General features: G+C 41.2%; 1 protein-coding gene across 2 annotated transcripts in view; it reads left to right on the top strand.

Moving 5' to 3' along the window:
• The window catches only part of LOC128305150 (gamma-aminobutyric acid receptor subunit beta), a 71,539-nt gene that overhangs the window by 16,157 nt on the left and 29,724 nt on the right, over positions 1-25,658 (top strand). Inside the window, exons 3-5 of one of the 2 annotated variants that reach the window (XM_053042468.1) lie at positions 738-805; positions 12,439-12,665; positions 14,175-14,257. In XM_053042468.1, coding sequence (XP_052898428.1) covers positions 738-805; positions 12,439-12,665; positions 14,175-14,257 — 378 coding nt within the window. Of the gene's footprint in view, positions 1-737; positions 806-5,134; positions 5,203-12,438; positions 12,666-14,174; positions 14,258-25,658 lie in introns of both variants that reach the window. The other variant, XM_053042469.1, reaches the window with a different exon arrangement.

Raw genomic sequence — 25,658 nt, 5'->3', positions numbered from 1 at the left:
CTTCCAGAATCGTCCTATTCTGCGCCTACTAGAACGCCTTACCCACTCGTACAACAAATGGCGGATAACGTTCAATACGTAACGCAAGCAAAACAAAAACAAACAAAACTTCACCGGGACCGAATGTACTCCCTGCCACAGCTACGTCTGTTTGTGTGCGTTTGTTGTCGTTTTTTTTCTTTTTGGTTTTAATTTTCTTAGTACATGCAACCCCAATTTCCTCTAAACCGTTCGATGCGGGCTTTAAGTTGCTGTTAGTATTCTGTTTCCGGCTGATTTCTTCGTCAAGTTTAACTTTGTTGTTGTGTTGCGTCTTCGTTTAGTCGTAAAGCAATGCGTGTGCTGCAAATGTGTGTGTTTTTGCTCGTTATTTACCGAAACCTTACGGCTACGGCGTACGCAGAAAATGTCAAACCAAAAACAAAATGGCGTCGTTTCGGCATACAGGGATATATACTATATAACAGTTTATTATGCGTAGTAATTTACCATTTACCCGACAAATACTTCAAAACCCCTTCACGAAAGTACACCCATCTTTTGCCTGTACCATTTTGTTGTTTGTACCGTGATCGTGACCGTATGCAGGTTTTACGTGCATTCTTATCCCTTTTCTTTTCCCCGAAGCTTTCTTACCATACTTACAGGCATATCCTTAGCGAGTGTTGCTGCTCATTTGAATCGTTTGTTAATCTGATGCATTATTGTTTTTCTTACCACAACTATCCGTGTTTCAGGACCGCCGGTTGAAGTGGGAGTCACCATGTATGTGCTGTCTATCAGTTCGCTGTCTGAAGTGAAAATGGTACAATTCATATGACTAAGTACCTTTCTCTGCAAAGAGCTATAATTTCCTATCTTACCCAACAAAACAAAAACGTTTCCTTTCTCTCCCTACACTTCCCCCTCTTTGAAACCACTCTCGCCAAAATAAAAATAAAAACGGGGCTTCAACGGTTTGTTGAGACCGTTTCGTTTTCGTTTAGTGCCACTGTTGTTAGACCTATATGAACCGTAATGTTACCAACTATCCTATCTAGCCCTTCGTACAAGGCGCTACCACTAACACAGAACGAGCTATATCAGTAGTTTTACAAACTATTTTCACAGGTGATTTCGTGTCCCTGCCGTTGTTTATTTTGATCGTTGACTACATTTTGTTTCCTAATTTTTACTCCACCATTTTGTGTTAAAGCCTGTTACCTTACACTTTAGGTTTTGTTTTAGTGCTACGATTGCCAATTGCATCAGTTTCATTTCTATTTTGTTTACCTATTAACCTATAAGCTTTTCGTTTCGTTCCGTCTTTCACCTGAGTATTTGTTAGAACGAACATTTTGAGTGTTTCGAGTGCCTAATTTCACTGTTATTTGAAACGATACCAAAACCTTCAGTCACACCTCACAACTGTACATGTCACAGGGGCGCGCGTAAGCGTTCACTTTCGTTACAATTCTTCTCACCTCAATCACCCCGCAGTAGCATTCTAAACCTTCCTTTTTTTTGATACTTTCAACGATTATCCACAGTGAGGACATTCGCAACTTTGATCTCCATAGTGTTTCTTTCATTTTTTATTTCTTAATTTTCCTCTTTTTTTGGTTATGTTCACTCCTTGCCGCTTGTTCTGATGCTCCGAAATGGTTTTTTTCAAATCATTTCCACGTTAACAGAGAGCGTCGATAATACAATAGCTGTGCGAACACTACGAACTGCTTCGTACAATTTTCAGCCCTCGATCGCTCCTTGCGATGATGCAAATGGCAGTTACTGCTAACTCACCTAACTGCGCTCAATGTTGTAGCGATCTTACGTAGCGATTTTCGATGTATCTGTCTCGTTTGTTAGCTGAAGCACACGTTTGCCTAATGTCAATTCCTTGCTAGAATAATTACCTAACACACACACACACTCACTCAAACTCACACACTTTATCTTCTACTAACTCTGAGTCTTGTACACGAACAGTTTCAAAGCCGCACCGTTAATGTTTACCTTGTTCTACATTAATACCACTAACAACACCCAACATACCGGAGAGGCTACCATTTTTTGGGATCACTTTCACTGTACATGCACAGTTTTTTTTTTGTTACACAAACCCACACCAGTCTTGTATTGTGTTTTCTTTTCCTCTCAAGATTATGTAAGTGCACACTATTTACATTTACATACATTATATAAACATTAAACAAACAATAGCGTTAAAATTACATTTTTCATTTACACGAAAAATATTAATTCCACATAACTTAACCAAGCGATCATTCTTTAGTAATGTTATTTGAAGTGATTATCACTGCTTTTTTTCGAAAAATGAACCTCATTGAGTGTTCTTGAATGTGATCTAAAACAAGTTTGCATCCAACAAACGGTGCAATTTCCAATTAAACTCCCTGATAATTACTCAAGCTAAATTCATAACCTCACTTCACACTTCATAACCTCACTTCGTGACTAACTTGCCAAGGTCTATAATTAGCTAAATGTTTTCTAATTCACACTCGCGGACAACTCATCCCGGACCCGGGGGAAGGGGGGAAGTTGTACGTTTTCATTTCGATGCACCCGACAAAAAGCAGTGCTAATCGCTTCTCTTTCAACACTTTCAACTGAAACTCCGACGCAAACAGAATGATCATTTCGCCAGTGCTCCGGCCCCATTTGACCGCTGGAAGTGGAACTCTAACTTCCACTCACCCTAACTCAAACCCGCCACTTGCATACACATCGTCCACATTGTCCACACGGCCACCCCCTCTCCTCCGGGCCACCCAGGAAAAAAAACCCGACACAGCTACGCAAACAAGGAACACACACACACACACGGACACGTACTTTCCGACAAAGTATGGTTCTGCTCGGAAAAACCTCAAGCTCAACTCCAAAACGGGTGCTGACGGAAGTGCTAAGCCTTTTGGGTACAGACAAAATCCTGCCCAGTTTGGGTGTACCCTTGTGCACGAGAAGTGCAACGAAATGCAATGCATTTCAAATTAGATATGGTCACCCCCTCCCCTCCCTTTGCTTGATTCTGCTCGGAGCTCTGGGGCTACCAAACGTAAGACATCATCATTTCGACGCTGGTGCAACACCAGTGACAGCTTTATACCGTGTGCTATCTGCATTGTGTGTTCAAGCATTACACATGGCTCAACTTGTGGCCTTTGGAAAGAATGAAACTTTTGACAAAGTGATACTTTCACCCCCAGGGCGGCTTAAATCACAATCCGATGGTGAACCATCGGTAAAGCTGGCTGGCAAATCGAACAGATGGTTCCGTCCACCATTGGGCTCCAACGAAACAGATGGATTCACTCGGTAAATATGTCGTTGTATCTCGAAGTGAAGAATTATATCTCTGAAGGATGCAAACTACAAAGTGCACATCAAAGTGCATCTACTGGCTACGAGCTACACCTGTAAGCGTTTACGATTGTTTTAAATTATTTTTCATCTGTTTTCAAAGCCTCATTAAATTACCATAATTAGGTTGAGCAGCCCTGGAAGCTCAAAGTCAAAGTATTTATTTACAAAAAAAAAGCCAACTAGATGTATGCCTGGATCGGATGATTGAAACTATCGCACATACGATAATACCGACATCTAGTAACCGAAATGATCCCCTCGGTGACGGAATACTTCATTTTGCAACGCACGCACACTCACTCGCACACGAAAATGGCGCGATCGTTTAGCGAAAACAAAGACTACACCGAACTATGCGCAGTACCGCAATACGTTGGTGGTTCCAGAAAACATCATGAAAATGGTTCCAACAGCAACTGCATGTCGAGTAACATCATCTAAAATCTAGCCTCGAAGATTGTGCTTCTTTTGAAGCAGAATTAATTAAAGCGTTATTATTTCAGGTGTTCAGTTTCGAAAAACAAAACAGCTTAACCAAGCCTACTGTCACTTCATACGTGCATTGCGTATATAATTGGAGCATACGATCTTAATCGCATCTCTCCAAACTGTTCCATAACTACATCTAGAGAGAAGTTTTTCTTAGAGACTTCTGAAAACACTTTAATTCTGGTTCGCATTATAGAACTATTTGCGCTCTTATCCGTGAGTTTCAAGAAGCTCATATTTTACAAAAGCTCTCTGCTACATCTTTTCACTCGTCATCAATTTTTAAAATGATATAAAACGTTTAATTTAAAATATTAAAAAATTAACATTTAAAACCATCGAATTCTGAGTTCTCCCCTAACTAAACTGTTCGATTTCAGCAATGAAAAACATTCTTAATCCCCTGCGATGAACGTCTTATCTTACATTTCCCAATATTCCGTTTTGTTTCGTTTTGTACGTTCTACTATTGTCTAATTCTTTGCTGCTTCTTCCTAACCCAAAGCGTTGCCAACATACCTTCATTGATGAGTTTAACTTCGCCCACAGTTTAAGTTATTAAGCAAATGGATTATTCATCAATGTGGTCCTTACATTATCATTCCCATTCATCCCAGGTCGATTATGTTCGTCGATTTGAAGTTGAAGCGGGACTTCTGGCTGGATACTAGCGGCGAAGAGGCGCCGCTCATAATTATTCATAGCCAGTTTTACTTTGGTTTGTCCAGCACCCTTCCACCACTCCCATGCCCATCTGTCTAAGACGTGGAACGGTATAAGTGGTGTAATAAGTTTCCCGAAAATAAACATGGCCACTCGGCGTGATGGGGCCTATCCGGGCGTATCTGGGAATCATTACTGCTTTCATTGTTATATTTGACTCATTATCCTGCTTCCCCCACATCACATTCCCTCTGATTTTCTGTCACTCTTACTGTCACACCCACATACTCGCTCCCTGTTGCCCTGTCACACGCCTGTCGTCGCGCCTTTGCGGTGTCCTGTCGTAATGTCAAAACGTAATGTCAAACGTAATGTGAGTTGTCAAACTCACTCGTCCTCGCACCGACTTCTTCCCTCGTGTTCGGCTCCAGTTTGGTCTTTCCGTTGTTTGGCTCGTTGATCTCCGTTGATAGGTTATGGCTCGTCTCGCAGGCTCTCATCCGATGTCCATATCAGACTCCAAAATTTCCCATCGAAACCAAACACACACCCACACCAAAAAAAGAAAAAAACAATCAATCAAATTCATCTCGAATTGCAAACTCTGTTCCAGGTCCCCCAGTGGAGGTTGGTGTTACCATGTATGTGCTGAGTATCAGTTCAGTGTCGGAAGTGCTAATGGTACATAGAACAATGCTCTTCATTTTATTTACATTCTAAGCGTCCCCCATCCAAAATAAAAACAAAAAAACAAATCCAATACTGTCCAACACCCTTCAAAGTTGTCTAAATTAAGTCGAGTTCCAATCGATTGTAACGTACAAACGTAATTTGCATTCACATCAGTCTAGATCAGATCCTTGCGCGAATGCGAAACAAAGATGAGTAATAGCTAAATATTTTGAAGCCTGATATTTCATAGAAACCTCAGTAACAAGCAAAAAGGACCGCTTCGCAACCTCCTTCGCGCACTGGCAATGGCAAAACGATGGACGCGAACGCATCACGCCCATTGCCAGTGTCGCCCCGGGGTTGCGCGCCCACTGTGTTCGATGTTTCGAAACAAAAAAAAACCCGGTGCACCTAGCGTTGCACCAGCGCCGTTCCGTTCCGTTCTTCTTCTCTCGCTGTCTTTAACTCTTTCTTACTATTTTGCTGTCTGTTGTATGTGTGCCTAGTCATAATGTTTACAAACAAACCAAAAAAAAAACATTAAAACAATGCATCTAAGTGTGTATCTATTTTATCATTTGCTTGATATACTTATCACGAGCAGAACAAACAAAGTTCAACGACGAAACTGTTCGCAACCGATCGCAAACACTACACTGCCCGGTTACATCACTTTTACTGCCCCTCCGGTATTGAGTTGGGCAGCTGTTAGCAGCCGTTAGCCAACACGCTTTTACGATGGCATTTAGATACCGTTGGTTTACAAACTATTGGCGTGCGATGTGCGCCAGTTCTATCCACTCTTCTCGTACACTTATCGTAACCGTCCCGTCTTTCGTTACCACTATAATTTGCTATTTGTGTTTAAAAACTTCTCAAAGCTTCATGTCTATTCTAATGTTGCTGTTACGAACGTGTTTGTTAGATTATCGTTTCGCGAATTGATGTACCACCCCGTTAGAAGCAGCTAGAACAATTGCGAAACCTTTTCGATGCAAAGCTATGGATTCCATGTAACGATCTCCCGAGCACCATACAGAAATGGTTCCGGCTAGTGTATGAAATCGGTTTTATTCAATTTAATCACTTAACAAGCTTGTGCGAAACTGTACGGTAGTCTCGTCTAGCTGAGCTTTTTGCTTACCAGAATTGACTACACCGGCTGTATGTTTTGGGAAAGCGGGTGTAGCTTTCGTTTTACATAACCGGCTTCTATACGACGCACATAATTACAAATGTGGTGCGGGCCAACAAACAACAACCAAAAAAACAAGCAACCGTTCCGTTCTCTCTATACATATAACTATTATATAGTTCGTCACTATGTATGTGTGTATGTGTGTTTGTGTGCGTGTGCAGCTACGTTTTGTATGAATTGTTTGGCCTTATTTACGTTTCCGTTTTCGTTTCCACCACCCAACCGACCCTCTATCACAATCTTTAATCTCTTTCTCTCTCTCTCTCTCCCCCATAAGCTGTCTTTTCACACTCTAAAGCTCTCTCTCTCTCTCTATATCTCACACTCTGTTTCGCTCCCCTTTTTGCAAACGCAATTTTTTTTGCTGACACCGGAAGTAGACAGCAAACCATCAAGCGATTCCCTCCCACATATAACTACCGATATCGAATCAATGTTCAAGGACCACATGGAACATGTGTAAGCATCGCTGGCAGATAATGTTCCCTAACTCGCACAGCAATACACACATTTATACACGCAAAACATACAACACACACACACATACAAACATACCGTACAGTTAGCATAAAAAAAATCGGAAACCTTTCGAAAATGGTTTCAAAACTGACAGAACAATCTCGTTTTTGACCGTCAGTTCGCGCTGCGTCAGTTTTCTCTTCCATGCCCTGAGTGTGTTCTCTGCCGAACCGCTGATGGTTTAACCTTTCGTGGCTCCACTCCCATTCCGTCTTAACACCTATACACCCTTGGTTGATCGACCATGGCCGGAAGGACACCCGGTAGTCTTTCAAAACTTGCCATCCTCATACCTCCCCCCATTCAACCTTGATCTCTCGCCTGTTCGACTTCCGTTCGGTTGCGTTTTTGGTTTTGTGGTTTTCCTTGTTTTGCGTCTCACAACCCTGAATACGCCGGTTGTGTGCATGCATGTTTCGTAATCGTAAACCGCCATATATATAAATATATATATTTATACATATATCTAACGACCCCACAGCCTTACCACGCTGCCCAGATAACCCCCGTTACTCCTTCACCGTTTGTTGTGTTTTTTTTTGTTTTTCTTCTTTCGATTTTATTTACCTTCATCCACATCACCCCCCCTCCTGTGTTCATTTCAATCTGCCCGCCATATTTAATCCTTTTGCGCTCCATTTTAACCTTTCTATTCTCGTTCCGTACTATCTATCTGACTATCTATCAAACATCATCATCACTATCCATCGTGTACGAATCCGTGCCCGTCCAGCAACCTTGGCGCACGATGCTCATGTTTCCGTGTACATGCTTATGGTTTGCTATTGTTTTCCCTTTCGGTTCGGTATCGTTTTTTTTTTCTTTGCTATCAATAAAACAAAACTGAGCGCCGCCGTTTGACCGTGTGTGATGATTTCGTTCGTTGTCTTCTGGTTGTTCAGCAGTCCGTCCAGGTATGGTCTCATGTTGCTGGCGTGACTGAGCAGAATTTATCGACGATAGTTTTGTTCTATGTTTATTCCCCATGTTTATTGCTCAATTCTCTATCTTTCCACACCCCCCAATCGCCGTGGGGGGGGTGGGAGTTCGAATGTTTTGATTTAGCCTTAACGGTTGGTACTCTCAATCTATCTTCATGTTTCACTCGATACGACAGGCTCGTTTTGAGGCTCTTATTTATTGTTTTTACCTTTTCTATGTTAATAAATAGCTCCTTACTATTTAGAGAATGTTTTGTCTAGCATTTTTACTGGAAATCCGTTTGGTATCAGCTGTTTATTGCTATTTCATCAAATAATTCCACGTTTAAAACAATTCTACGATTAAACGTTTAAACGATTCAAGTTCCCGAATTAAGCAACCAACTACTAAGCAACTGCTACTGCTACTGCGCTTAAGTACACTTAAGCGTTAATCAAGCGAGTATGGTCAAGATAACTTAACACATTACTATCGTTACAAACAGCTCATTCAAGTCCAAATAAAATGCTAAAACAAATAACCCGACACATTCTCTATGCATAAACAAGCTTCCAGCAATTGCAACAGACTGTCACCACAGGACGTGACGGAATTGCTGGGACTAAATCAATCTCTACTAACACATAACAATGATATAATCCATTGCGTTGCAATTCAAAACTCTTGTGTCTGTTTAGTTTGAGCTTGTATACTAATGTCATACAAATTGCAAAAATATTAACACAAAACGACAGCTCCAAATGTCAAGTGAATGAAGGAATAGTTTTGTAGATCTTTAGACTTCTTTAAAATTTCGTTTTCATTGCCTTCGTATTCGCCTTTATGGTGTGTTTTGTTTACAAAAAGAAAAGCATCTCTTTGAAAGATGATGAAGTATTTTATTCATCTGACGAAACTTGTTGCATTAGCTGCATCGTTTATCAATTATGCAACAATTAATGTTTTAAGGTTTCTAAAAACGCAACCGTTAACGTAACATAGCATAACTTGCCGAAAGCAAATTATAAAAGCTTTATGAAGCTCTTTCAGATAAAAAGACAATAACTCATTACTCAGATGAGTTTAAAATAAAACACATTAGCTCCAATTATTTACAGTGATTCATACTTCAAACGACACGGTACAGCTTCACCAGAGCTGGGAAACGCTACTAACAAATGTTAATGTTTGTGTAATTTTCGTTGATTTTCTCACAAGGAAAAGGGACTGCTGCTACTGTGTATGACAGGTTCATTCATTCATTGTTTTTTTTTCTTCCCATTGTACATTCGTTGTTATGCTACATCTCTCATTTCAACAAGTGGTTGGCAATTATGATGATTTCTGGATGTATTTAACCGACAAACAGTAAGCGAAATCAAGCGTGTATCCGAAACTACGCCGCAAAACTGCCCAAGAAAGGCTGTTGGCGATCGGTAGACACCCAAAAACCAGGAAACAAACAAAACAAACAAACAAACAAAACAACAGCTCCCACGAGTCACCGTGTACTGGGCTCGTGCGCGCGTACCGCTGGGGCTAACGCCATTCGCCGTGAAGCACCTCACAAGGACCGAGGCTCGCTGGCGGCCCGAATGGCGCAGAATGCGTTTTCGTGTGCGTGTGTGTGTGTGTGTGCGTTTTGTCTTGATTTATGATATCGCTTTTCTATATATCCGAGCTTCGAAACTCGTTTTACCGCCAACCGTAACATAGTAGCCGTGTGTGAATAGCCTCTCACTCTCTCTCTCTCTTTCTCTCTCTATCATCCCGCCCCCGCCCCAACCAAGCTCCACGAAAAAAAAATAAATAAATACTGTAACGTGTTTTGTTTTTGTTTTTTTGTGTTTTCGTTTTTCTTGTATTGTGTGCATCAACATGCTCCCGCATCGAAGAAATTAACCAATAAACCAAACATCGATTGATTAAACAATCGCCCCCAAACAAACCCAACTGGCAATGACACAATGCTTGCAAAAACAAAGTACAGTACTTCCACTTTGAGCAAGCCCCGTCAGTCGTGTTTCTTCGGCTGCATCGAACAAACCACACAGTTCGTCCACACAGCCCACACAGTCTGTAACGGATCGATTTAATCGGTTTTAGTCAATGTTCGCTCTGTATCTACTCAAAACCAGCGGCAAATAACTATGTTTTTATGTTGTTGTTTTTTATTTTTGTTTTACTCGTTGTTTCGTTTCTTTCCACGTGGAAAATAGAACCCAATTGTTTCAATTTCGTTGTTGTCGATTGTTTCCATTTTTCTTTCGCTACCCCGTTTTCCGTTACTTTTCACTCAACACACGAGGCATTCCTTCCTGGCAGTCCCGATGTGTGTGTGTGTATGTGCGCTTTAGTTTATGTTTAGCTCATGACGGTACCATACTTATACCTGTTATCCGGTTAACGGTGTGCGTGTAAGTTTGTGTTTTATTCAACTTTAAAGACGATGTTTCAGTTCAACTACCCTCCCCCTTTTTAATCCCACCCCGAGGTGCGCGAGGTTCGGGAGACAGCAAACATCCAACATATTTCTGGACACTCGCTCTCCGTACTCAACAACCTTTCTCCCCATCAACCTGTTCCCGCAACAGGCTCCACCAGACCGTTCCCATGTACGCGCTCATCATGGATCCCATGTGTTGTTGCATCAACTAAACTCATCAACCTTCTGTTTATATTCGCTTCGTTATCAAAAGAAAAAAGGAACCCCAAAAATAATTTTTCGTTTTGTGCATTGCCTTTATAATCTTTATGCTTCACGTTAATAGTGCATTTATTATCTACTTCTTCTCACCCTCATATGTCATCACTTTAATCGTGTTTATGATGGAACGTATTGTCAACATTGTCTATAACGCATTACCTTTTATCAGTCCACAATTCTCTGAAGGGTTAATAGTTTAAGTTAGCGTTTATGTATGGTACACACATCACACTAAAACAAATGCTGGCCGTTTAGCGTGGCCACAAACAACAAACTGCCGGCCAACACCTACGGGCGGCAAACGCTACCATCCGCATCCATTCCAATGTCACCCACCCAAATAATCGATGTACATTCGGAACTGCTCCATATTCACCTGCGCTTTACCACACATAAAAAAAAACACGCTTGTCAATCCTTCTACACACCCCTAAATCCAACCCCCGCAAATTGTGATTGGAGTTATTCGTTTACGATAGATTACCGTTATCATTTCGTTGATATGAATCACCATATTGATGTGTCCTCACGATTGCGTTAGTTTCACCTTTCAGAACCAAAAAAAAACAACCCCAAAAAATTAACCAAATAAATGTGTATATGCTATATTCCACCATCCCACCCACATAAGATCAGTGTACGATTTTGAGTTTCTCACAATGAGTGCCAAAAGCTCACGGTGTGCATTATACTAATCCTCTTCCTTTGTTTTTTTCGTAATACGCCTGTGTTAGTTAGCTGTGTATTGGTGTTTGATTTCATGTTTCAAGTTATCATGCAGTTATGGTTCTAGCTAAACAACTCAACTACTTCCACAACAAAACAAACCGGCACGAACAACCCGGTTGAACTTGAACAAAACTGTGGCAAAACAAAATTACCTATCCCTAAGTTCATAGTTACATAGAGCTTCACGATTGTGCGATTACAGTTAGAGCAATGCTTCCGTTTGTCTCTTTCAAATTTTACCATACCAAATAATCCCAAACAACTAGCAAAAGTTAGGAAAAATATAATGGCTAAAAAATGGTTTGACAAACAAACAACAACGAAAAAAAAAAAGATAAATAAATCCCACAACTACTACCGCAAAATGATAGCGCCCAAAAATTTGATCCCCCTTTTCACTGCCAACCTTCATCCCCGTTCACCCCTTTTCCCCTGTTCCCTCGCTCCTTCAATTACTCACATGGTGAACGCCGAACAAAAATATAACGTGTTCTCTTTTTTCTCTTTTTCTTCCCATTTCTCTTTCTCTTTCTCTGCTCTCCATAATCCGCTGCAAAACAAAAAACAATTACTATTACTGTAACCTGTATCCTAAACATCCTGCAACAAACAAACAAAACACAAACAAACAAAAACGCCGCTGTGCGTGGAAATGCGATACGATTATTGCCACTGCATTCGATTTCCGCGCTCAAACGCCATCGACGAATGCATCTGAAAAAAAATAACTCATAATCCGTGCATCATGCTACCCAAAAAAACAAAAAACAAACAAACAACACCAAACAAAAATACCTTTCGCTTTTGTTCCGAAATCGAAATACGGATCCATATTCGGCATTCAAACCCGTTGCTCGGCCCTGTGCGATGACCATTTCTTCACCATCAAAACCGCATCTTTTCCCTTCAAAAACAAAAAAAAAACAAACACACACCTGCAACGGATATTGGGCGTGCAAACCGATGCAATGCATTTCCCGCTAAACAAAAAACCTCGATCACCGCTTCGAAACCCTGTAAAACCATCCATACCATCCAACACGAAATACATACGCGTGCGCGCCATTCTGTGCTTTTCCGTTTATCGTACCATTGTTGCCGCAAAAAAAAAAATAATACCGTAAACCCGTTCAACGTCTCTGCCACGCTGGTTTCGCGCAAAACAACGCAGGATTTCACATTGGATTTTTACTTCCGACAATTTTGGACTGATCCCCGTTTAGCTTACAGAAAAAGGCCGGGTGTTGAAACGTTATCAGTTGGATCTGAGTTCATAAAGAATATTTGGGTACCCGACACGTTTTTTGTAAACGAGAAACAATCATACTTTCACATAGCAACAACTAGCAATGAATTTATAAGAATACATCATTCTGGATCAATAACTAGAAGTATTCGGTAAGCGTTCGTTTTTTTTATTCTCACCTTACTACTATTAACTGCTATGACTGTCGTTTTTCATGTTTCCCTACTTGTGATGTTTTCCGTTGTCCCGGTTTTTTGTGTAAACGCTCCCCAAAAACCCCCACCGGTTTTAAGTTTCGATGTACCCCGTTCCACGAATCCGCAGTAAACGTCCCCCCAAACTTAGCTAGCTCCCCGGTTAATTTCCCGTTTCCGCTTTTATGTCCCTACACCCAAAGGGCGGGCGACCCGATTCGGATGGTATCGTTCCATTCGCAATTGGCGTACCATTTCAGACGAATGGAACGAATCATCTTGCGCAAAAGTGCGATCGTTGCTCTGTACGGTTTATTAAAGTTGTACTACCTTATTGACATGACCGGAACCGGCAGAGCAGCGACACATTTTCAAATCGAACCCGAACTCTCCCCCCGCATCCCCCGTACTCCCCATAAGTGTTTAGTTTTAAGTCACCGTCACACCGACAGCAATTGCTTTCGATGCGCCAAGCGACGAACCCATCTAGCCACCGAAAAGCTTTCTTTCTTCGACACCAGAGATGCCAGAGCAGCTGCAGTTTTTATGATACACTTCGGCCTGTGATACGCAGCCCCGAACGTTGTATGATTGAAACTGTGGTTAAGCATAAAAGGGGGGTTCCGATCCGTTCGCCCCTAGCTTTACTACGATCTACTTTGATGTGATCTTATCTATTCTAAAACAAAAAACGTCAACGCAGCGTCAAGCTGCGTTTAGCGTTCAATCCAACCAGTAACGCGTAAAGCTCATTCTCGTTTACATCTCTTAAAGCTCATGTCAAAACCATTGCTAAAAAAAAACAACAACAACAACAATTACAACAACATTTCAAAGATTCATAATCAATTGATAATTAATTTGTTTGCTACATGACAACTTCAAGAGCAGGCAGAAAATCAATATCAAGATAATAATATATCTTGCATAAGTAAAACGCTTAAACAATGTTCTACCAACCATCAACGAACTTTTAAATTTGATGATACCGTTTTTTTTGTTTTTTAAAGGATTTCTACAAAACAAAAATCCTTTCCTCACGCCGTTACTGTAATGGCCGGATCATCGCCGGCAAATAAGAATGATTTGCGATAAACAGCCTACCAGTTTTGCACCCCGTACTGCAACCTTACCACCCCACCCCAAAAAAAAAAACACCCCTTTGTGTATTGTGAAAATTGTAAAAGTACTATCAAACTGTAATGTACACAGTTTCATTTCCAAATCAAAACAAAAAATTTAAAAATAAAACAACAAAAAAAATCAATCTTCCTTCTCATCCAGCCTAAGCCCAAAAGGGCCCCCCCTTCACTACACAACTAAACAAACACACGTCTCTCACCTTACAACGACAGCCCAATGTAGCAATATCATAACGCAGTAACAAACGAATGAAACAAAAAAAATGAAAAACATTGGATTCTATTGTAAGTACACGTTGTCTCATTATGCTTATTACTATTGCAGATTAACAATCACAGCATCATGTCCAATGAATTTACAATATTTTCCAATGGATAGACAATTATGTCATATAGAGATAGAAAGCTGTAAGTATCTACACAGGAGTTACCATCACGTAACTACCCTCCCTTAACACACACACACCCACAAACACTACATACACACTGGTACACAACACACAAACCAAGGACAGAGTACTCAATACCGAACCCATAACCCAACACATACACAATACGGCTACCTAGGGAGATACACGCTGAATAGACAGGAACAGTAAAAGAAGCGACTCACAACAGCGACACCCATCTTTGCAGAAGCGCGGAAACGTTGACAATAGCCCGGGAGCCTTTAATGACTGCCTGTTGATATGTGGGGAGGGGAGGGCGTGGATGTCCAGCGCCGCAACTATTGCGCCCCCTTTATTACCAAAAAGGGACCATAACGGCCGGTGACTCCTTCTGCACCCCATCTTCTCTCCCCTCCACCCCTTGCCAACCCCCCTCTTCCTAAATCAACCCCCTAATTCACAACCCCCTTTGGAGTATCTATTTTTGTAGCTGAATTTTGAAGCAGCAGCATTCACACGAAGCAAAAATGCCTACTTTGACGCCTTTCGAAAAAGGCACACTTTGATTCCCACAAGCACCTTTGTTTGTACATTTCTCTCTTCTTCTCTCTGTCTCTCTCTCTCTCACACACACTCTTTCTTTTTCTACTTTTCTTCTTTTTTGCCTCCCGTACTCCAAATATGCCTCGTTTCCTCGTTTTCTGCCACCAAAAAAAAAAATAAAAAATAAAAAAATAGAAAAATATCGCCGACCAAAAACAGTTACCGAAAAATTGCGACATGTTTCACGGGAACTTTCTCCCTCTGTGCTTGAGATGCCACCCTTTATCTGACAAACCTGCAGCTGAAGCTTTATAGCACACTATAAGCATTATGTGTATTGTGTGTTTATGCGTGTGATATTACATCATGCCTCACGCTCACCCATCGTTTTGCGATCGGGTTTCGATCGTTTGTATTTCATGTACGCTTCGATTAGTATACAGCCAAATTTTGCTCACCAATGCTCCATCACTCTGCCTCAAAAACAACAAAAAAGAAAATTTAAAAAAAACTTGCAAAAACATGCAAAACTCAGGCCACCGCTCAGCGTAACTGCAAGCTTTGACTTTCGTTACGCGTTTAACGTTTCGTTGAGTTTTCGTTCGTTAGTTTTGTTTTGTTTTCTGTTTGCTACATATGCTGCATATTTTTCCCATATTACACTCAATTGAGTTCGATTCGGAACAGCAAAACATGTGATATAGTGTGAGCTGAAATGCTTCTCGCGGTAGTTTTTTTTTTCTCTTTATTTAAAAAAAAATATCACAACCAAAACTAGCGACTTGAAATTCGTTTGTAGTTTGGCTTTATTTTCCTCATGCTACGCAGCAATGCATTGTTTCATACGAGCTAGCAATTACATCATCTATCCACCTAGGCGGAGGTGAGCATAACACAAAAAAACCCCCCCCAACAATAATCGAGATATGCATAAGTGAATGTGAAGCAAAACAACAGCTACAAAAACATTTTCCGATTCTTGCAACTATTTGACTCGGTGACACGTCCATAGACGTAGATGTTTGTGCGGAACGTTCCTGAAACACGATCATGAGCGACAGACAAGAAATCTCTTTCATCTGCCGATTTGCCAGATGCAGCAAAGCACAGTGGGATTGGGGGAAAAACGATAAAAGCCCATACCTTCCGGCCCATACCAGTTCTTTCGATGCGTTGCGGCGCACCGCAAAGACCGCCACTCTTGCGCAAATCCCATCGTCCAGCAAAAAAAAAAACAAACGGAAAGGAACCGCCATGGAAAGTTTGCGTGCAAAAACATTTCGTAATTTTTTCCAATTATTCAGACACCATTCGCCAAAAAAAAACCCCTTTACCAACTGCAAAAACGGAAGGCTGCAGATACACCACTTGTCTAAAAACCAAGAAACCAAAAACAACAAGCAACGGCTAAATATGACAGCATTATCGTACACTTCCTTGAACATGTACGATTACTTGTAACAACAAAAAAAAAAGTTTGGTTTTATTCTTCATTTCACGTTTTCCCAGCTGCTCGAATCCTGTACGTAAAACAGTGCCGTAAAGGCGTGAAAAGCTTTACATCTTCAAGCCCTCTTTTTTCTCAGACCGAAAAACAAAAACACAAAAAGGCAACTCAACCAAAAAGGAAAAAACAAAAAGCTCGATCGAGTTTCTGCCTCTTTTTGACGATCGCTAAAAGCATCTTTCTTCGTTTTTTTTTTACAAATGGTCCTTCAGTTCTGGTTTGATCGTTGGCATAACAAACTGTTTTGTCTGTTTTACCTACCTTTTTTTCTTCTATTTTCTACACAAATCCACTTCGACATTTGTGTGCTCTTTTGTTTTCTTTTTGTTTACGTCAATCGATAAGCGAATCATAAAACGTACTACCATAATGTTGATGATGATCTTCTGTTGATATTTGGTTTTTACAACGTACATTGTCAGGTTTTTTTTTATCTATGCGCATTCCATTTTAAACTTGCATTCCTTCCATCATTCCATTGAAAGTTTTATATTACCCTAATTATTCCTATTTCAGCTGCGACTCCTTCAACAGATGCCAGTTTTGTTCGCTTTGAACAGACTGTTTGAACAAATCAACTCTTTAATCGAAACCTCAGATCAATTCTCCTGTTTCTTTTTGTTAACAATTTTACTCACTGGATCGGGTTTCATTGTTGCATTACCAAGGGTTTCCTTTGCGTTATCGTGTAAAAGACTTTAATGAAATGGATTGTTAAGCTCGTACAACAGTTCAGCGAATGTTAAGAGATAATTATTTTGATTTTATTACCAACTATCGCTTCATTTCCACATTGGCTAGGCAATTGATGATTTGCGTACTGCAGCAGCGCTTTGTTGCACCCATGAATGTGGCAAGACATTGTAATCCTTGCGCACACTCAAAACGAGATCTAATTGTAGCTGCTGCATTGTTGCATTCTACCTTTACCGGGTTTCATAATACACGTAACACACCGTTCTTTTGTGCATTTGTTTTGAAATTGTTCTCAATTTGTAACACTTTATAGCGTATGTAAAAGTATTATTTATCGTTTCAATAGTAAAGCCGAACAGCAACACCGTTCAGGGAACATGCTCAAAGAAACAGGCATTCAGATTGTACTTATTTTTCTCAGATTATTTCACTCAGAACTCATTTCTTCTGTTCCTTTTTTAGACATGTTTTTTTTATTACGTTTTCAACATGGTTTACATCATTTTGTTTTTTTATTTCGTCGTTCATTGATGTTTTCCACATACAGAGGAAAAGTTTGAAAGCTTTCTCTTGTTGGTACGGCTTCTTTCCACCGACCATTGATACGTTTTATTAATTTTCTTCTCCACTTTTATTTTCTTATATTTTGGTTCCTTTGCATTTAAACACTCGGGAAAATGTTCTCCTCATTCGATCTGCTCACCTCATTTACCTTAATCTCACACTGTAATGCTCCCCATCACCCATCACCCAACCACCAAAGCTGTGTAATATTTCCTTCCCTTTCTCAGCATTATATCGTCTCGTTTCACCGGTCCAATTCACACTCGCATTCGCTCCGACCTTCCACGCGGAACGCCACCTCACTCGACCATTTCGTGAGTCAATCAAGTTCAGCAAATTTGTTCCCCATCGTTCCCGACCGTACATCCCTTTTTTCAGTATTCCCCCGCGCATCCCCACCCGTTTCATGTCACATCATACTGAACAAATAGTCAAATAAATTACTACGGTTAATTATCGGTCGCCTTCTCTACTACAGCAACCGCAGAAGGTTGACTATGACTGTATAGTCTCTCAAAAAAAACAAAACAAAAAAAACATCGACAAAATGTCTACCAGCATACCAAAAACTAAACTAAAAAAAAAAAGTATACAAACAAAGTAGCCCGTCAAACCAAACAATGACGCCTCACGTGGGGTGTGGCATACTATCGCACACAGCGTGTACTTTTCACTATTCCTTCAACTACTTTGTTGATGTACCTTTATACTTCTCTATCTCCCTTTAGTTTTCCACTCTATTGCTACCCGCTGTCTTATGCTCAGCAGAACACAATTTTTGGGTGCAAAATTCTAACTGCTATAAAACACCTTTTCTACATTCCTACCAGCTAAATTTAACTGCTACCACTCACAGCAACACCAATCTGTTCTATTGGACGTTTACAACAGGGTGATAACCTTAATTAACAGCTTTCAATACTTTCTTCTTTCACTGTATTATGTTCCATTTTTAATATCTCCTTTAATATCTTTGATTTCAAACAGTTTCAAGTACAAGTTGTTTTTGTTTTGTACAAATTCTAAATTACTACTAATTGTTACTATTACCACTTATACTAACTGTTCCCAAAGCGACTTCCTGTTGGGTAGCTGAAACTTATCTTCAACTCAAGTGGTTCGACTATTCCAGTTAAATTATTCCATCGCTGGATACCTTATTTTCGATTCAGATTATCTTCAATATAGTGCCTTTTTTTTCTTTTCTTTTCGCAATGTATCGCAAGATAGCCCCAATAAGCCCCACCCGACAAAAAGGTTTCTGGGTATCGCAGAAAGCGAAACCGTGCTATAACCGTTGAGATTGCATTTTCCCCAGGAGCGATCAATTTAAGTCATCAATCTTCGGCTGACAAACAAAAACGAAAAGGAAGCCACAACCACTCAACCACCCCTAGAAAAAAAACACACACACGTAATGCGTGGGATAAGATTCCTTTAATGCCTTTTTGGGAGCTTAGTGGCGTAGAGGGCCGCACGAGGGCTATTGGTTGCTAATGTAAAAATCCAAGTAATGACAGCCGCTTTCAACGGCCTCCAAATCTTACGAGACAGAGATATCAACGCACGCAATTACACATTGTCACGCAGTTTGCACGCCGTTGCCAAACAGGGCCGTGCGAAAAGATGGATGAAAATGGAACGTCTTTCAACTTCTGCTGTATGGAATGGCTTCTGCACGGTGTACCAGTACCAGTAGCTTGCATACCATTAGCGGCATTATCGTTAGCAACATGATAATCGAATCGTCGAAATGATTTTTCAAGCTTTTACCATCATGCGAGTTTAATGTGCAACTCATCGTAATGTTTAAAAAACGTCAAAGAATGGAACGTCACAACACCGCACGCTCTCGGTTAAGATGGATACATGTTTTAAAAATCTTTCAACCGATTGATTGACAACAGTTAAATTGACGTTATTTTTTCGAATGGCCATCAGGCTATCCATGACTTAAGAAACGTCACAAGTAACACTGTGTAACGCATTCGCTAACGATTGCGTGTTCTCGGAAGGCTCTAAATAGTAAATCCTTCTCGAAAGCTCCTTCCTTGAACGTCATCCACCACAAATTAACAAGCAAACACCAACCACAGCTCATACCTCAATTGAACCGTTTAACTTTATCTACACCACACCCGATGCCACACCCGGACATTGGTGTCAGGTGGAGAGAGAAAAAAAAAAGCTCAATATCCAAAAACTGCTTAACACTGAACAGACAGCACATGTAACACACAGAAGAAAAAAAAAAGAAAAACAACCACGAAACATCCTACTTAACGACCGGAAACACTTTGCGGTTTATTGCACCTGCTACACCTGATAGCACAAGTGGCTTGGAAAGTGGAAACACACACATTCACACACTCACACAGGCCAATCCTTTTCGGCTGTCCATGAAAAGCTGCTGTGCCCTTGTCTTATCTGGTTGCCGCGCGCTGTAGCTTCGTGCGATATCGACCCTTTTTTTTATTCTCCTCTGTTTGTAGCGGTCGATCATCTTTGTTAGCTTCCGTTTGCTTTCACTTGCACCTCCCGCCCCCCCACTTTCCCCGACCGCGCAGCTCCCAACGACCCAAGCAAACAAGCAACGAAAAATGCTTCAAAAATTGTTCCTTACCGAACGAACCCTTCTCAGTAAATCTTCTTACCCGCATCCCGGCGGCTTTTGTGGCTTTGGTGGGTTTCGCTGTGGAAGACGGCCCGGGCCCACGACGGCATCCGTTCAGGATGTGAAAAAATCGAACACTTCCGGTAGCGAAAAACCAAATCCGCGTCCTGCCCAACCACGATAAATCAGCCACACGGTGCGGACACTGTGTTATGGGGTTGTTGTTTTTTTTTTTTGCAATGGCGGAAGCCACCCCAAACCCACCCCCCCACGGGAGAGATCGATGCCCCGTTTATTATGGCTTTTATCGCGCACCGCGTACTCCTTTCATCAGACCGAAACGCAAAGAAAACATACATATCCAAACACGTGAGCCATTACTTGCGGTCGTGGGGGGCGCGGGTGGCTTTTTTTTGGCTTTTTGCCAGTGAAAACACGTCTGTGTTTTATGGAGGATTAGTTCGAGGCCATCAGACGAAAATGCCGTTTGGCCGTGCTTTTGGGTGTTGTCCCTTGTGAAACGCACAAAGAACGATCGCCGGAACTTTTATGGTGCGAGCTTGAAAGGAGTGAAAATTTCAACTTTCCTTTCAAGTTTCCCCTTTTTTTGTTGATGCTTTTCTTCGTTTTTTTTTTGTGCCAAAAATCGAAACATTACTGACGATCGTCTCGAATGATAACGTGCCAGGCTGTAGCCAACTGTCTAAACCTTCCGTTAGTGTGACGATGGAAGGTAGCGCGACATCAGGAACAGTATGTCATGCTTACACGTACGAAAATTTCCTCTTCTTCTCCTTGGAAGTCGAATCTCCCGAAGTCCACCAACGAAAAGTTTCCATCGTAACAGCATCGGCATCTCGAACGATCGTATGGCATTCGTTTTTTTTTTTCTTTGTTGCAGCTCGTTGATACCAACAGTGACGGACGTCATACTCATCAAAGTGTGGTGAAAGTTTTTGCCTGACGAAAAGAATTATGTAGACACATGACACCGTCTAGGCGAGAGAAGAATAGCCATTTAGCTGCTGTGTTAGCTTCCCACGGCACGAAGCAAACCCACATGTACCAGCACCAAAGGGGGACGAATAACAGGACGAAAAGAAGTACCCATTGGTAGTGCCACCTTTTTTTTTTTTTTTGGAACATCCTCCCAAAGCCTTCAAAATGCTGCCAAAGGATGAGCAATGAATTGTTTGAGAAAATTGAATGCATTAAAGCAAGACACTATCTGGGACACGGAAGGAAACACAAATGGAAGCATTTTGCAACTTCGTCTTCCAGCGCACGGCCAAACCCCTTCCCGGTGGGCCTTATTGGTAACCTCATTGGTGGCTCATGGTGGCAGGCTGCAGGGGTGCAGATAATTGACTGATCAAATATGTCCTACATAATACACATTCGTCTTCATCGTCAGCGTTCCGTTCCATTGCGGCCACCCCACCTTACTGTGAACAACTCGAGTACGTGTGTGTGTGTGTGTGCAGTTTTTTCCAGTTCTTGCCACGTAACAGCACCATGCAGAAGGGCCTCATCACATCATGCCTTTCAACGTGTAGCTCGCATTGGATCAATTTCATCCCAGGCGAACGACACATTTCTGACGCCTGCTCCATTATGCGGCAGGAGTTTTCGAGCGTCCCATCGTTACGTTGGCAAAAACCCAGTGCCAACCGGAAGTGCCCGTGTGCTGGTGCCCCACCCAATACTCTAAGCACTTCCTTTGCTGCCTGCTCATCCCACCCTTGTCCCAATGATGGTGATGATGATGCTGGCTTGGTAGAAAGAAGAAAGCCATACTGTCGATGTATGGGAGTTCTGGCAAACCATGCTGGTTTGGTTGTAGTACCTCCAGTTAAAGTTTGCTCCATTTTCTTCTCTATTTGTTATCTTTTTTTCTTGCTCTCTTCTTGTTTTGTTTCTTCTCCGGGGACCGAAGCAATTTCCTACCTCACTCCCAGATAGCCAATTTTACATTCACCGCCTGCATGCATGAGGTTTGGCGCTTGGTGTACAAGATGGAAGTGTTGGGGGCTCAAGTTTTCCTTCGGAACCAGGTCCGGTTGAGTGTGTGGTAGTTTTTCTCTCGCTCTATCTCGCTCTCTCTAAGCTGGTCTGCATCGAATGGACATCAACTATTCAGGGCAGACTTCTGATCGAACTTAAACAAACTCATCTTGCAAGATGTACGGTCATACGATATCGTTTCTGTTCCCTCTGTCCTCGCTTGTCCTCGTGTCCAAAGGGAGAAAAATTGCCCCCTCCCCCCCTCCCTCATCTTCGGAAGCTTCGGTGTGAAGATGTATTATATCGCAAACACTATTCACGGCATCAAATGTCTCAACCTTGCAAGTGCTGCTCCTGCTACCATTGCTCGTCCACTAACTATCTACCGCACCGGTTCGGTAGTGGACGGTCGTTTTGAAAAGTTTCCCCACCCACCTGGTATTATATTACACTGGCCGGTGTCATCTTCGTCAGGGCACACAACTGCAAACAATTGATTCGGGGAAAACGAACTTCCTTCTCCGGAGCGTGCGCACGTGCCCATGAAAGGGCGATGCGGCTTCTTAGCCTTCGATGATGACATCGCTGAAGCTGAAGTGTCTGAAGAAGAATATCAACCCATCAACCCGAAGTTTTGTCCAATATATTCTCCCTGTCTTGCTCATTCTATTCTCAAAAAGTTGGGCTTTGCACCAGCACTGCGTGTAGCATTCTTTTCGCAAATGTGATCCAAATGAATTACGTCACCTACTGGGCTGAAATTCATCTTTACCGTGTCAATTTGTACACGGAACGCTTTTTCAACAAGCTCCCAGGCTCCAGTAGGGAACATTCGGGTATTTGTGTAATATATGAGTGTTTGTGGGTAAAGGTGGATGATGATCAAGGATTGTTGTTTTTTTTCTCATCAAAATGCAGCTTTGAAATAATTCTTGTTATTTGAGATGCTCGTTAGCACACAAACCAGAAGTTCGAGTGACCTGTTCACTACAAAATAAAACACCAAATCATTAATATTGGTGTTGCGGTTAATTGCAGTTACTGGCATCACGGAAATTGCAATCCACAGTACAGTATGAAAGAGATCAATCAATACTACCAGTTACTCGACTTTCGTCCAGTCTTGCTACTGTAGCTTTTTTACTTTTCACCATCTCAACTTCGCAATTAAAAATTTGCATCTTCCTTACCGCTAGGCACCAGTATTTTGTAGTTTTTATGTTGGTTCACCTCATTATTCTACTTTGCTAAACACAGGAGACGGTAGAGTTTTCAATGGCTTGTAATTTAAGTTTTCCTTTTTTTCCTTCACTTCTCTTGTTTGTATTTATTCCACCAGCAGGAAGAGCGAAACTGTGCATGGGTTATGCAAAAACAAGCTGTCGTATCTTGCTATCGTACACTGTTGTAGCTTGATCTATTGCTTTTCTTACCCAATCCTCAAACTTTTGTCCCGGAGAAGTGAACCGCTTCCTTGAGAAACGCTCCTGAAAATGAAATGTCGTTTCGCGAGTTTGAGTCTTGTAATCCGCCTTAAAGCGGAAAGTAATGTCACCAATTTTGCATTTGCGATTGGTTCACATTATTATTATTTGATGTTTGCGTTCGATAGGGAAGGGAACGAAACTACACCAGCTCCAGCAGCTGCTGCCAATCACAAGCGTACGCCTATCGTTTGGCCATTTTTTTCCGGTTTAAATTCGTTTGTTTTTACTTCTATGAAACTTTTGTTCCCCCCCCTATACTTTCACCCTAGTTTTGCATCAATACGCTCGAAATTAAACCACCAAACCGTGCCGACATCATCAAACCGAAGCGGACTTTCACGGGTCGGGCGCAAAAGAAAATGACAAACTTTTCCGCTATCTCCGATGCGATACTTTGTCAGAGGGTACCTTTTTATGTCCTTTTTTTCTGTTGTTGGTTTGCTTTTTTTGTTTCTTGCATTGCTCTGAACATTTCTTATGCCGTTTTGTATCGGTTTTGCTGTTTCGGCTACCAATGTTTAATTTATCATTTAGCATCGTCACTATCGGTTTCCTTTTCGGGGATTGTTTGTTTTCTGGGTTTTTTTTGTTCTTGCTCTGCCTTCCCTTTTTCTGTTTTCGCTTTTAAGAACTTTTTGTGCCACCACCTTTGCTTTGGTACTATTTTTGCAAATCTATTGAATGATTCACCCACACTTTGGCGACTTTTTCCGGAGTTGAAAGTGTTCGATTTTTTTTTTCGCTTTTCTTTGGGTTTTCTGTTTTTTTTTCTTTTTTGTCCAGCGATTGCGTTCTTTTGAATCATTTATCAATGAACTTCAATGAGCGATTTAATTAACTGCTGCTTTGTATTTCCTTTTTTTCCCCCGTATATTGGAACAATCCCCTTTTGCTCGTTAGGAAACGGGAAAATGTAAATCAACTGATACTTTCAAAAGACTCAATGTTTTTCTTTAACGTTTTCGATGGAATTGCTAAAGTTCACAGATCACGCTTTGGGTAGAGCTTTCCGAAACATTATCAAAGAGTGTGGTTGAAAAAAAAAGTTAGCGCCATTTGTCGAAAAAGTTTGGCTAGAATTTATTTTAAAGCATAACATTTATTTTTCTTACATGTTTTCATTAATTAATTAGACTCTTTTTATTTGGCAAGCAGAACGTTACTTAAAATATTACACGTAACATTTGTGGGTCTATCTTACAAAAAATAATTATGTTTGAATTTTATGCCGTTACCGTACTAGAATATATTACAAATTTGCAGCAATTTGTGCCGACATGTGCCAAACTCATAGTACTTGCCACTTTATTCCCTCTCATTACATTCCCTTCCCCCGAAGCTAAACTCCACCATCATCCGTTAGCGCAATCTTGTTTCTTGTTTTAAATTTTACTTTACGAATCTTTTATCCGTTTAATACTGCATAGTGCATCTCGATCGTTGCTGCTTTACTGAAACTTGGAGTGTGTGTGTCAACACGTTTCCATTTCTTCCAAACCATGATCCATTTTCCTCAGCAATAATACGAGGAAAAATTCAAAACCAGAACTTTCAATACACTCCGATTAACGTAGTTTTAGCAAGCCCCTTTTCCTCGTGCCTTTCAGTTACACAAGTCGTATTAGTAGAATGCTTTTTAGCGATGTAAATGATGCTCGACTATTGTTTTTTTTATAACTATTGTTGTGTCATTTATTTCCACATTCATATCCACCTTTAACTTCTGTCTCGTACCACCGATCAATCTACCTTCCGCTGCTAAACGCTGCTACTGGACCTAGAACAATTTGTGTTATCATGGACATTACGCCTAATCTCATATAACCGATTGAATAGTGTCGCTAAAGTATCTCACACTCATTCAGTTAACGGCTACTAATCCAATACCGAAATAGTGCACCGAAAACTCAAACACATACACATTGTCGAAACGCCATCCATAACGCCGGCCAAAACCCCTCGGACGAATCCAATGCGTAACTCTAACCGTACGATGTTGTTAATA

The sequence above is a fragment of the Anopheles moucheti genome, chromosome 3 (genome assembly GCF_943734755.1).
Source record: "Anopheles moucheti chromosome 3, idAnoMoucSN_F20_07, whole genome shotgun sequence".
In the NCBI taxonomy this organism is placed as follows: Eukaryota; Metazoa; Arthropoda; class Insecta; order Diptera; family Culicidae; genus Anopheles; species Anopheles moucheti.
Note: the sequence above shows the minus strand (reverse complement) of the source record. Positions and strands in the feature narration are given on the sequence as shown.